Source organism: Gavialis gangeticus, unplaced genomic scaffold, assembly GCF_001723915.1.
Source record: "Gavialis gangeticus isolate Ggan-Ray unplaced genomic scaffold, GavGan_comp1, whole genome shotgun sequence".
NCBI lineage: Eukaryota > Metazoa > Chordata > Crocodylia > Gavialidae > Gavialis > Gavialis gangeticus.
The window spans coordinates 110,487,163-110,501,733 of NW_017729025.1; the positions used below are offsets into that span (position 1 = coordinate 110,487,163).

A 14,571-nucleotide genomic window follows, 5' to 3' on the forward strand; every position below is an offset into this window, starting at 1 on the left:
GTGCAGGAGGCAGCAGGTGCCTGCCAGCACGGGGGGAAGGTGGCGGGCACCGACGCTGTGTCAGGGCAGGGAGGACTGGGGCAGGAAGGCATCTTCCCCTCCTGCAGAGGAAGGATGAGGGTTTCCTTCAGGGGCTAGGCTAGGAAGCTGCTTGGCTAGGCTGACGGCACCAGAGCCAGTGCCCATACTCACAGGGCCAGTGCACCTGGGAGACGCTGCTAAGGGGGCAGGAAGGGCCATGACCAGGCTGCTTGGTGTGGTGCAGGAAGCCCAGCCCAGGGCGGGGGTGCCACAGGCCTCCCCTCCTCCTCCTCCCTTCAGCCTGTGCTGGGGCTGGACTTGCTCTGCTGCCACCTGCATGCGTTGGAGCTGCTGCAGCCACCACTCTCCGGGCTGAGTGGGACAGGGCACTGCAACTTGGGAGGGGCACCAACATGACCCAGTGGGGTAGAGGGGCAGGAGGCTGTGGCTCGGGAGCAAGGGCACCAGCAAGGCCAGGGGGCTGTGGGTGGGGAGTAAGGGGCACCAGCAGGACCAGGGGTCTGTGGCTTGGCCATGAGGGGCAGGGCCAGGGGGCTATGGGTTGGAACTGGCCATCGATGTTCACAAATGGGTCCTGGTACAAAAGAGGTTGAGAAGCACTGATTTAGTCCAAACCCTGCACAAATGCAGGACATGTTTATCCTAAATTATATGCAAGTCTTTTCTGAAAAATCTCCAAAGATTATTATTTCATAACTTCTCTGAGCAGCTTGTTTTATTGTCCACAGGCATTCATGGTCCATCATGGAGAAAGTAAAGTACTTTGGGGAAGTACTTACAGGCCCAAAGAAACATTTCATCTGAACTCAACAATATACGAGAGGAGCACACTGAAGGCCATATAAATGTGATTAAGTTCCATCATGGAAATTACGCAGTATTTTATTATTTTATGATGATGCCTGCAGGGACAGCTACTATTCCTTTCTACCCGTGAAGCCTTACTTCTGACCTAACACTTCAATTTGTATCTAAACTTACCCTAGTTAAGCTACCAGAGAAGCAGCAATAAACTGCAAAGCCTTATGTCAGTCCTCCCAAGTCCTATCAAGTTATTATCTACCTGTCAACCTTCAGATCTCTAATAGAACATATATAAAAATGATGCAAAGTACCCTTCTTTGGCTGTTACATGAACTACAGGGAGCTGCTAAAGTATAGCGTACACATGCAAACCTAGACAAGCATTTATGTCTCCAATGAGAAAGGTGGTTTTTTTTAAATGCAACTTCTGTAAGAACCCAAGCGAAACAGTGTTGAAACAGCATTGAAACAAAACTGGTGGCGAAATTTTGCACAGCCCTCGTAATGAGGGATGTCAGCTATGCAACTTATGCCATGTTTTATATTTGTTTATAGCTGTAAAGTAATGCAAGTTGGTTAACTTTTAATGCTTGCTTCAATGTACAAAAGCAACAAGAAACTCTTATATTCTGATTAATGATGGTCGGCTTAGTCTACCAATAAAATGACAACCATCATATGAGGGTCAGTCAAAAACCAAAAAGACCTCATGGTAAAGTATGTTTAGGATAGCCCATGGGTATTGGTAATTGTGTCACTCTTCTATGTAGCCCCACTGTTAATCCATGAAGATAAGCCAAAGTTACAATAAGGTTCATTCCACTTAGAAAGAAGATATGGGCTACTCCCATTGCTAAGTTTGTATATCAAACATATGTAAACTTTTGCACATCACTGGACTTTGGTCTCCTCAAGGAAGACTTGGAAAGAGGTTTGAAAAGGTAAAACGTACTTAGAGCAAGATTTAAAGGATCTAACGGGATGAGGAAGGACCTCAGATGCAAGGTTTTTGAAGTTCTCCATTGTTAACCAAGTAAAATGTACGTGAGCATTGCTGTAGAGGTATAGTACTTTCTTCAACAGCATTCCTCAACACTGCTTCAAAAGGCTGAATAAGGGTTCTTGTTTGCATGCAGCAGTAGTAGTCTATATTCACAGTGAACACCTTGTTTAGAAGTCTTTTACAAAGACACCATAAATGTCCCAAAAACATCAAAAGGATTTTGTACCATTCATGTCTTCTGCAACCAAAAACTGATTACAGAATGCAATTGTCCCCTGGTGTAATTAAGACTTGTGACTGCCACTGTTATAACTGTGCTGAGACATGTCAGTCAACAATCACTGTCTTCATGGAACTGACATTCAAACAGGCAGTACTACATATGGATTATATTGCTAGTTATATTTCCTGAATTATAGGGGAAGATGTCTTTTTTTTTTTTCTGTCTCTCTCTTCATGCCTCTGGCAGAACTGCTGTTCACAGCATTACTAAGTAGATAAATTCTCTCTGATTAGACAGTGGAGAGAGTGGTAGGTGTGTTCTGTGTTATGTGAACAAAGTTTAGAACATTAACATTCAGCTACAAAGTAAAGCACCAGATTATAGCCAAGCTGTATTCCTATACACGCAAACACTGAATATTCTCCCAGAAAGCCTTCTTTCCCTCCCCTCCTCTGCCATATGTTATTTATTTATCAATGATTTACTTACTTTGATGGTAACTGCTGTTGCCTTAATAATAAAGTCATTTACTGATACTTTAATATTATCTGCAAAAAGAAAAACATAGAAAAGACAGATATTATGAATGACGGTTATCAGTATAACTACATAAATTAACCACGCACTATGTACAGAGAATATTCTTGCATTTCAGTCAATCCATCTTTGCCTAATAGCCTCAGGATGTTTGTAAATTCATACTGCTGCATAAAATTAAGTAACTAAGGATTATTCAGTTTCACAGTCTACATGTACAACATACAATGCATACACTCTAGACACAAAGCATAGGGCTTCTATTCTCAAAAAACAAACCAACAACTTAATTCAGGAAAAAAACATATTAGCCCCAAAAAGAACAAAGGTGAAAAATGGTAACTGTGACTAAACAGACGGATGGAACCTGTTTTCTGCTTTATTCAGTGTACAATCGATATATCACAAGAACAACTATTCTTGCAGGATTTTGATCATGAAGGCAGAACTCTCATGTGACCACATGAAGCTGTACAGTTAGAGGCTCATGGGCGGGATTTTCAAGGGAATTTTAAAGATTTTGAAGTCAGTGGGATTTGCGTATGCTTAGGTTCACAGCCATGGACTCTAAACCAAAATCCTAAACCCTGGTGCCTGAAGCCAAACCACAATTTCATCAAACTGACTTATCACATGATCGCATTTGAACCCATCAGCTATTATGACATGGTGTTGTTGACATGAAGGTTTCAGCATCTTCAACAATGGATGGATGTTCTTGGGACTGCTATCAAGAGATGGGAATCCATCTGTTGAGAACGGGGAAGAGCATTTTTGGGCGTTGACTGCCCAACCTAATAAGGAGGGCTTTAAACTAGGGTCCATGGGGGATAGTGATCAAAACCTTCCAGCAACAGACCACATAATCCAGATGGAAAAGGACTTAAAGAAGTGACAGGACAGCACTAAGTGGCACAAAAGCTTAGTGAGGAAGTCAAAATGCAAAATACATCTGATGCATGTATACAAATGCGTGAAGTATGTGGAATAAACAAAATGAGCTGGAAGCTGCAGCCTATGAAAAGAACTATGATGATTGGCATCACCGAGAGCTGGTGGGACAGCTCTTATGACTGGAACATCAACACTGAGGGTTACTCTCCCTTTCAGAAGGACAGGGTTGGGAGAAAGGGTGGTGGTGTTTCCTTGTATGTCAAAAACAAATGCTTGTTCCCTGATTCAGAAAGAGGATGACTACAAAGCAAAATGCATTTGGGTGAAGATGAAAGGTGAAAGATTCAGCACAGATATTGTAGTAGGGATTTATTATAGACCACATAATTAGGAAGGGGAGGTGGATGAGGCACTCTTCAAGCAAGGAACAAGCCTATCCAAAAGCCATATGATGGTACTGATGGGAGATTTCAATTTTCTGGACATCTGCTGGAATAAAAATGCAGCCAAACATAAAATGTCAAGCTGGTTCCTAACTTGTGTGGAAGACAACTTTCTGTTCCAGAAAGTGAAAGATAAAACTAGGGGATTATCTATCTTGGACCTTGTCCTGACCAACAGGGAAGAACTGGTGGAGGATGTAAAGGTGGTGGGTAACTTGGGAAGAAACAATCATGGTATGACAGCATTCCAGATCCTGACACAGGAAAACCATGAGGTCATCAAAATTAGGATACTAGATTTCAAAAAGACAGATTTCATCTGACTCAAGGAGTTAATATGCATGGCGTCATGAGAGGATGACTGAAGCATAATGGTACCCAGGAGGGCTGGGAGCTTCTAAGGGCAAGGGAAACACAAAAACAAAGGCAAGAGACCAATCTGGCTGCACAAGGAGCTTCTAAAATACCTCTAATGCAAAAGCAAAAATCTACAGGCAATGAAAGAACGGGCAGGTCACCAAGGAAATGTACCAGGACATAGCAAGAACCTGAAGGGACAAAACAACAAAGGCAAAGATAAAGAATGAGATGAACCTGGCAAAGGAGGTTACGGACAACAAAACAAGGTTCTCTATAAGTATACTGGCCAGAAAAGAAGGACGAAGGAAAGTGGGTCCTTCGTTAACAAGCCAGGGGAAACTCCAAACCTAAGATGCAAAAAGGCAGAGCTACTCAACATCTATTTTGCCTGTCTTCACAAAAAAAAAAAGATGCAGCCAGACACCTAATAAGGATCATCTGGATAAGGAAGGGGGCAGATAAAAATAGATGGTCAGAGTGGATCTGAATGAATTCAAATCAGCAAGGCCAGATGAACTTCATCCCAGGATTCTGAAACAACTGGCAGAGGAGATCTCAGAGTCTTTGCCAATGATATTCATGAAGTTGTGGGAGACAGGCCAGGTACCACCAGACTGGTAAAGGGCCAATATAGTGCCCCTCTTTAAAAAAAGGCAAGGAGTACCCAAAGAACTGCAGACCAGTTAGGATCACTTCAATACCTGGGAAGTTACTGGAGCATATCCTAAGGACAGCCATTTGCAAGAATCTGGAGGAGGAAAGGCTAATCACAAGCAGCCAGCACAGATTTATGAAAAATAAATTGCGTCAAATGAACCTGTTCTCCTTCTTTGGTAAAGTAACTACTTTGGGTGGATGAAGAGAACACTGTGGATGTAGTGCACCTGGACTTTAGCAAGGCTTTTGACAAGGTCCTGCATGACCTTCTCATAAACAAATTGGAGAAATGTGAGCTAGCTAAAACTACAAGATGGATAGATAACTGGCTCAACAGCTGCAAGCAAGGGGCAATTATTAGGGCTGTCAATTAATCACCATTAATATGCATGATTAACTCAAGGAACAATTAGCGCGTTAAATTTTTTAACGCACTAATTGCACACATGGTTTTGAAGTCTGTGCCTGGGCTGCCTTGCCCCGCTTCTGTGACCACTGACTTTGGGCTGCCCAAAGGGGCAGTAGTAGCTCTGCAAAGAATCTGTAGGGCAGCCCAGGTGCAGGCTCTGGGTAGCTGTAGCAGGAAGGGGGGAGCGGGGTGCATCTATGCACCCATGAACAACCCCCATCCAGGGCCCCAAGCAGCTGGGCTGGCAGTGCTGGGGGTTTAGGAAGGCGGTGCTGAGCTGTGACATGGCTGCCTGGCACCCTCGGGCCCCATGGCTCGGGATCGCCTGGGAGCTCCGGCATGAGCTGCCTCTGAGCCTGCGAGTCCCAGCGCACCCCTGCTCCAGGCCTTCAGGGAGCAGTGGCAACAGTGGCCCCGTGCACCCTGCCACCTCCCACAGCCCCCAGCCCATGCCATGCTGCACATCCAGCCCCAGGCCAGTACTGCCAAGGCTGCAAAGCCAGGCAGAGCTGCCACTCTCCACCATCTGGGCTCCTGCCAGGACCTGCACAGAGCCAGTGGGTCCCAATGGGAGCCCAGGTGGCAAAGGTAGGAGAGAAGCAGCTCTGCCCAGCTTGGTGGTGCTGGGCATAGCTCAGGTGACACTATGCTGGGGCCGGGCGTACAGCATAGTGCGGGTCAGGGGCTGTGGGAAATGGCTCTACAGGAATCCCACCCCTGCTTGCTAGCAGTGGCTGCCTCTGTGGGGACGCAGGGCTGCCGTCACTGCTGCTCCCCAGGGGCCCGAACCAGGGATGAGCAGGGGCCTGAGGGCCCAGAGACAGCTCATGCCAGAGATCCCAGGTGGTTCTGACCCACATTGAGCCCAAGCTGTGGGTTTTGAGGGCACCAGGCAACCCTGCTGTGGTGGTTCTGTGTGGGTCCCGGTGGGACATGGGCTCTGGGTGGCTACAGCAGGAAGCTGTGGGCGGGATGGGGACACCAACCCACAGCCCCCATTCCAGGGCCCCAAGCAGCCAGGCTGGCAGTGCCGGGGCTTCAGGGAAGGTGGCGCTGGGCCATGGCAGGGCTGCCTGGCATCTGACCTACCCTGGGCCTGAGAAACCGTCTGGGACCCACAGAGCAAGTAAGTGGGGAGGTTTGAGCCTGGGCCCGGGCTGAAGCAGCTGCCCCCAGCCTGGGCTGCCTGCGGCTACCACTCCTGGGGCAAGGGTGGGGTAAGCCCACTGCCACTGGGGCTGTGCTCAAGCTGGGGGGTGGGGTGGGGGATTAATGCGATTAAGGTGTTAAATTCACACTATGTGAATTTGCAGCATGATGCAGCCACACAAAAGGCAAATGTGATTTGGGGATGTGTCAATAGAAGCATTATGTGCAAGACCTGGGAAGTGATAGTGCCTCTACTAAGTACTGGTTACCCTCGTCTGCAGCACTATCTGCCCTCATCTGCAGAACTATGTGCAGTGCTGGGCTCCACATTTTAAAAGGATGTGGAGAAGCTAGAGAGAGTCCAGAGGCAGGCAACAAATATGATAAAGGACTGAGAAGGCAAATCATATGAAGAGAGGCTGAAGGAGCTAGGCATATTCAGTTTGCAGAAAAGGTGCTTAAGAGGGGACATGACAGCAGTCTTCAGATATCTGAAGGGCTGTCATAAAGAAGGGAGAAATCACCTTTTCACTCTTGCTGCAGAGAGGAAGATGTGGAACAATGGCTGGAAGTTGCAGCAAAGTAAGTTTAAATTGGATATCCAGAAAAAACTTTATGGTTAAAACAGTGAGGCAGTGGAATAGACCAGTGGTCTTCAAAGTGGGGTGCATGCACTCCAGGGGGTACGCAAGATGATTCATTGGGGTGCGGAAAGAAAATATTAGAACTTCTATTTATATTTATTTTTTATCTAAAAAAATAAGAAAGAAATTAAGCATTACTAATATTTAATATATGGATTGACACTGGCACCCTCACTTGGTCACGTGTCACGTACAGTATGCGAGTAGTACATGTATATAATTTATAAATAAATAAATATATATATATTGGGGGTACATGCTCAAAAATGTTTTACTGATAGGGGTGCACGATCAAAAAAGTTTGGAGACCACTGGAATAGACTGCAGAGGCAAGTTGTGGATGCACCATCACTGGAGGTGTTCAAGAAGAGGTGAAGCCTCTGGTCAGCCAGGGGTCAGGGTTGATGTAGGTGTAGCTATGACTCTGTTCTACTATGCGTATTTCCCATGCTTCTGGGCTTTCTTGGCTGCTCCTGCCCCACCCCTTTTCTATTACACATGTCAAGGTGTTTTTAAGCCTCCCCAGAGGCACTGGGTGTTGGCTACAGCCAAGGCCGGGAACTTTGAGTGGGCTGTGTTAATGTTACTGCTGGGACAAAAACCAGAGGGGCTCCTGGGTAGAGGGTCTTGCCCCTCCACTCAGGGTCAGACTGACTGCCATACTTTGGGTCAGGGAAGACTTTTATGCTATGGTCAACTTAGTATGAAGTGTGTGAGTGCATGTGGGGGGGGGTGCCTTCCTCTGATGCAAACATTACCTGGGACCTCTTGAGAGTATACTGACAATATTTCATAATAGCAGGACATTGGCTACTGTGGTTCCCCTGCTTTGCCTGTGGCAGGTTAAGGTGTTAGGTCTATGTTGCGTTAAGGGTTGACTAGTCTTATGAATAGCTGAGATTATGGCTTGTACAGGATAGTTTGGATAGGGATGGACCTGCCTCAGGTGGGGGGTTGGACTAGATCAGTGATTCCCAAGCTTTTATTTTTACCATGGCCCAGAGGGAGCAGGATAGGGCACATGGAGACAGCTGCCTCCCTCCCAGGGCTCCCCCACTGCGCAGCTTTAAACCCGGAAGCTCAGCTGTGACCCCAGAAGCCACTTGCCCAGATGGGCAGATGGGGTTTCAAGTTGGGGGCTCGTGCCTTGACCCCACAGCCAACCCATCATGGCCTGGTGGTTGGGAACCTCTGGATTTGATGACTCCTGGAGGTCTCTTCCAGCCCTACTTCTGTCTGAATCTATAATTCTATCACTGGACGTTAAAGGAAGAAAAAATGGCAAGGTATAGTATCCATTATTTAGCTGTTCCCAGGCTGTGAAGAGATTGAATTACTGCATGATAGGAATATATTTCTTGCTCAAGCATACATATGGTATGTAGGAGGTGGTTATGTGATACTCTCCGATGGCAATAAGGAATAGAAAAGTAACTGAATGAAGAGAACATGTGATACTATCCCTCTGGCTGGCACAATAAGAAAGGCTGCATTCTTTGCTTTTGACATCATAATGAAAGACCATAACATTGTTGATACTGACTTGTTATAACGGGATGATGATTTATGGGCATAATAGTGACTGCTGGACAAATGCATTGAAGGGAAAAAGAGACTAAGTTTAAATGAGGAAAAAGCATCAATCAATCAGAACTTCAGGCCTTACATAATGTTGATATAATGTCAAAATATCAGGAAAATTTACAGAGATCCTATTAAAAATACAGCCCCTTCTCTCCTCTCTCCCCACCCCGCCCCAAAACAAGTAGTTTGGTGTACTTAAGTACGGTTAAAACTTGTTGTGGCCATGATAATCCAGGCAAGGGCTTTTTTGTGGTATCTTTTAATGGACCTGGTATTTTAATATATTTACCTAACATTTAACCTAAAAAATACAAAAATACCAAAGCAGCCTATCACATGTACTATGTACTTCATACATTATCTCTGGGATTCAACCCAGCATGTGTTTAGCAAGGTGTAGGGAAGCAGCACTCCACGGTAGTTTATAATAATAATGGAAGATAACTTGGCATCCAACTGATTTATAAGAATTTAGCATAGCATGGTAAGATTTAAGAAGGGATTTTCACGAAGTACAAACATCAGTTAGGAGCCTGATTTTGATCAGTCAAATGGAGTTAAGTACGTAACTAACTTGCTGTCTGCATTATTGATATAATTAGCAAATGAAGTTTAGTTCAGTGTTTTAAATAAAAGTTTTGGGGAGTCAAAGCAAAACAGGGTGTAGCACAAAGGAGTTTTGATAACTTTTATAAAACCACGTACACAGAGCATATGTACAGGATAGGTATCAGCTCATACGAGGTATAACATAATTTCTTAATTTCCCATAAAGAAATCTACTGCATGGATAACAAAAATACTATAAATTTCATTGTTCCTTTTATGATGCTTGATCCATAAAATGGAAGAATTGCAAGGATTATCTTGAATTCAACTATAAATCAGAAACATCTCATTCTTCAATGTCCCTAGCATCCTTTCACTGTAAAGCTTACTGAGGAAAAGGTATCTGTAAAGAACAAAATTGGCTTAACACAGCAAAGCAAAGAATATTTCTTGATACTTGAATCAGCTGTTTAAAGTATTTTAAAAACAAATCAAAGCCAATATTAGTGATTTAGCCTAGCATCACACAGTAACCTTATAAAGCCTGACTTTTTCAAGTGTGAACATGATAAAAGTATTTGGTCATATCCAAATACCTGTTTTGTCCACTTAACCAGTATGTAGTATTTATCATGACCACAGAGTCTACCCATAAAAGAGCAAGAAGAGTAACTGCAATAATAGCATAGATGTCACAGACATGAAATAAGCTGCACTGGCAGAACTAGCCTGAATGGTACACAGTCTGCTCCATTACTGGTCCTTATCAGATGCATTGGTGTCACTTTCTCTTAGTACCAAGAAATAGCAAAAATACACTTCACCTAAATACATTGTTACTTCTGTTATCTTTTGTCAGGACCACCATCATTGCATGGATGTATAACAAACCATAATTTTATATATATATTTTTTTTTTTTTACGCTCTAGGGAATGCTGAATTATCTTGTTACTGGGAGACCAGTTCACTTATCACTTCTTAGAAACTATCATCCAGTACCACCCAAAACACAAGTTAATAATGATTCATATTTCAGAACAAAATTTAATATTCAGTTAAGAATATTTTTGGTCCTTCCCCACCCACACTCACTTCATATAAATTATAGGAATCCCCAGATGTATATAAATGAGCTGCTAGAGAAACATTTAAGAAAGACTATTCAAATACAAGAAAATCATTATAGAAAGACATAAGAATTTTACAGTAGAAATAGAATCTATGCCATTTCTTATGAGCTACTAAAATTTGAAATCTATTTAATAAATGACTTTGAATGATAGCTTCTAAAATATCATCCAAGATAAAGATAGTTAGAAAACTACTCTACATACGTCATCATTATAAAAGTAGTCAATTTTTACTTCACCGAGAACAGGCCATCAGCATCTGGGAAATCTGGAAATATTAGTCACAGATATTTTCAAGCAGGAAAATAAATATTTCCCTTATACTTTAGTAAAGCTAAAAGTAGTTTGAGCCACTCATCAAGGCACAGGATTAAGATTTCATAATGCCTTTATTTTGCCTACCAGGTTTATGAGATCTGTGCCTTAGTTCTGCATCCATAAATGGGAGAACAGCTCATTTACAGAGTACAGCATAAGGAATGGTAAATGTTTATGGAGTGCTTTCAAAATGTGAACCATCTACAAGCACTATGCAATTTCAAACTCAGGAGCCACCAAACTGGGAAAAATCCAGAGTAAATTATTGAGCATCAGCACTCCCTTAGACTAAACAGCATGAGGGGATTGGAACCAGGTACGCATGCATGCAAATTTACATATAAGGAAAAAAAAATTGTTGGGTCATCTCTCTTAGGAGAAAGGCAAAATACTATGCAAGTACCCGACTATGAATTCTAAATTCTTTCTTCCAATTTTGGAACCCTTGGAGTTGACCTCAATCAAATAACCTTGAAAAATCATCATCCAAAAAGGCATCAACAAATGAGCTGCCATGTGCAAAGAAGCATAACCAGGACCTAGATGGTTCTTTTTGCTGTAGGTGTGTGACAGTATCAAAGCTGCTTAGCTTTGTGGCAAAGGCTAAGCATTCAGTAAGTCAGAATCCTTTTACTATCGTGAACTGGCATTTGGATGACCCCACTGGTATAAAATATTTTTTGCGGGGAAGTGTTATGCTTTGAATTAGAATAGATACCATGTGTAATAAAAACTATACTTTTCATTTTACACATAAATCTCTACGCAGCTGCACAAAAATTACTGTATATGCAGACTGGATTGCTAGGCTCCCTTTTCCCAAAGACAAGAAAATTGCTCATTCAGGCTGATGTTGGCATTGCTGTATTGAAAACTTAAAAATGGGAGTGTGAAAGCTTCTGACAATGTGGGTTTTAGGTCTCCAGAAACTATAATTCCATCTTTAAAAACACAACAAAAAGTAAAACAAGAAAAACCTCAGGCTGACTAGAAAAAAAAAGAAATGTCAAGGAGAAATAAGTGAAAAGATAAAGAAAAAAACACTTACTGAAACATGGAAAAACTGTAAAGCTGGTCAAATCGTGAGCTAATTCAATTGTTAATAATTTAACTAACAATTCAACAAATGTTGAATGTGACTGACCAAACAACTCTTAGAACAACATATATATATTTTTTGGAGTCTAACAGATTTGCAGAAGAAAGCTTAACATTCATTAATTATCCTGTCTGCAACAATGAATTTAATAAGAGGGTATCATTTTCAGAAGTACCTCAATGAAAGTCAATGGAAATTAGATTCCTAAATCACCTAGGTTATGATAAATGATGTACATACTCAATAGTTTATACTTATTACTAATACACTGTTTTAGATTATTTTAACATGGCTTTTATGTATGATACACAGCTGTATATATACAAACTAAACTATACTCTAAGGACATTAAGATTGTTAAGTTCACCACACAATTTTTAAGGAAAGGACAAATGCAAAGCTGCCCGTGAAGCTTTTTGCTTCCTTCTATATCTGTGTTATGATATTATGATCCAACCTTTATTCATTTTGTCTAATATTTTTTTCAGAATCCTGAAGGTATTCTGTGCACAAGACTGACTGAGTTCAGGGAATGGGTATGGGCTGCATAGTGAAGATAACTATTTTCTGCTGGATCCCATGCATTGATGTTGCAGAAACTGGAAGATGGGAAGTAACCACAGCATGGAGTTGTAGGAAGTGAGGGTCTTGTGCTCTAGGTAGTTGAAGACAACCCTGTTCTGAATACCCCATCTTTTGTCAGAGTGATGCTGGAAAAGTTAGTTAAACCAAACTTTCTTGGGTGGCCACCACTCTCTGCATGTGCCTCCGTCTGGATGCCCAGCTTGATACTCTGTATTTGTTTTGTGGAAGTGCTTGGCACTCAGTTGCACTTTCATTCAATGACAGCTGTATTCTAAACAAATAAAGTGCCATAACATTCTCAGTTTTCCAAGAAAATATGGCCAAAGGCAATAGGTTGAGAGAGAACTGGAAAAACAAAACAGCATATGTAGTTCTTCCTGAAAACAAATTAAAGGACTGCACTCTAAGAATATTAGGACTTTGAGAACCCGAGATGAAAAGTGTTATATGCTATAAACCAGGGGTGGGCAATTATTTTGGCTGGAGGGTCACTAAACAAGTTTTGGTGAGCTGTCGAGGGCTGCAAGGGTGGCCCCATCCCTTGACAAGTGTCCAGCTCCTGGTCACCATCTTGGGACTGGAAGCCCTGCCCCCTAACCTTTGCCACCGGAAGTCTCTCCCCTTGCCTCCAGAAGTCCCTCCTTTTGGGAAGGGGGTTTGCCATCTTTGGAACCGGAAAAAAATCAAATTATATACTAAAAATCAAACATCCACAATAACATTTTTTAATTTTATTTTTAAAAATATTTTTATCCTGATGTGCAAGTTTGAATTGTGTACATAGAGATGATTGCATAATAGCTCAAAATGAAGTCTTACTCTTGTATATTGCGGGGTACGTGGAAGGGTATGGGGGGTATGGGTGTGTGTGTATGTTGTTTGTGGGGGGCTGTAGGTGTGTGTGGATGTGTGTGGGGGGTATGTATGGATGTGGGTGATTGGGGGGGTTGTGGGGATACGTGGGTATGTGTTTGGGTGGGTGGGTATGGATTTTGCAGAGGGTGTGGAGGGGGAGGGTGGCTGGGGGGTGTGTGCATGTAGCAGTGAGCGAGGCTCCCCCCAGAGGCACATGGGTGTGTGTTGGGGGTGTGAGGTTTGAGGGGGAGGTTGTGGGTTGGTGCAGTGTTTGTAGGGTGTGTGATTGTGAGGGTGTTGAGTTTGTGTGGGAGGGTTTGAGGGTATGGTGGGGTGTGCATGGAAGCCCTGCACGTGACCCCTGAGCTGGTCAGCCTCCACCCTACAACAGCTCAGAGCCTATGCACCCTGCATTGCCTCCCCACCATCGCCAACAGCCCACAGCCGCTGCCCACCCCATGCCTGCTTAACACTGCCTCGCTGTGGCACATCCTGCTGACCCCTGGGCATGCAGTGGGGCTGGGGCAGCCCCTTCTGGCTGTCGTTGCTGCTGGCCCCAGCTACATGGTACCAGCAAGGACCTGCAGCCTCGACCTGGCACACCCTGCGCCTGCTCCAGACTCACCTGTCCCAGCTCAGCAGCAGCAGCACTGGGGAGAAACTGCTGTTCAGCATGGGGGAAAAGCAGTCCCTTCCCCTTGCTGCTGCCAGGCAGCTCTTGATGCAGCGACCCAGAGCCCATGCTGTGCCAGGCTGCCATGCATCACCACCACCACTGAATTATAGCCCTGAATCTTCTCTTGAAGTTAGGTACCTAAGCCTTTTTTTCAAAGAACTTAAGAGAGGTTGGTTCTGTTTTTCAAAACACAGTGGGGTAGAGTGGTGTAGCCCCATTTTATTTAGTATTTTAGGGGTTAAATCACTCCCCAGAACCCAATCTCCAGTGCAGATTTAGTACAGAAGAATGAAGCATGCACTGAAGCATATAGCTTCGTGTTTAGGGATTTGCCCTTATAGTGAGAGATGTCAGTTTACATTCCCTGAGGATGAAATTCAAGTAAGTACTCTAACCAATACGCTATTGAATAAGAGAAGAGCAGGATCATAGAATCACAGAAGTAGGGTCGGAAGGGACCTTGTAGATCTTCAAGTCCGACCCCCTGCCTGGGCGGGAGAAAAGACTGGACTCAAATGAGTCCAGCCAGGTAGTCATCAAGCTTCTTCTTAAAGATCCCCAGGGTAGGAGCCAGCACCACTTCCCTAGGAAGTTGGTTCCAGCTCCTA

The 14,571-nt window shown here is 43.6% G+C and overlaps 1 protein-coding gene across 1 annotated transcript in view; it reads right to left on the reverse strand.

The window, feature by feature from the left end:
• PDHX (pyruvate dehydrogenase complex component X) overlaps window positions 1-14,571 on the reverse strand; it is a 114,452-nt gene that overhangs the window by 29,701 nt on the left and 70,180 nt on the right. The window contains exon 7 of the mRNA XM_019519403.1: window positions 2,562-2,620. Within this exon, the coding sequence (XP_019374948.1) occupies window positions 2,562-2,620 (59 nt within the window). The remainder of the gene's footprint in view (window positions 1-2,561; window positions 2,621-14,571) is intronic.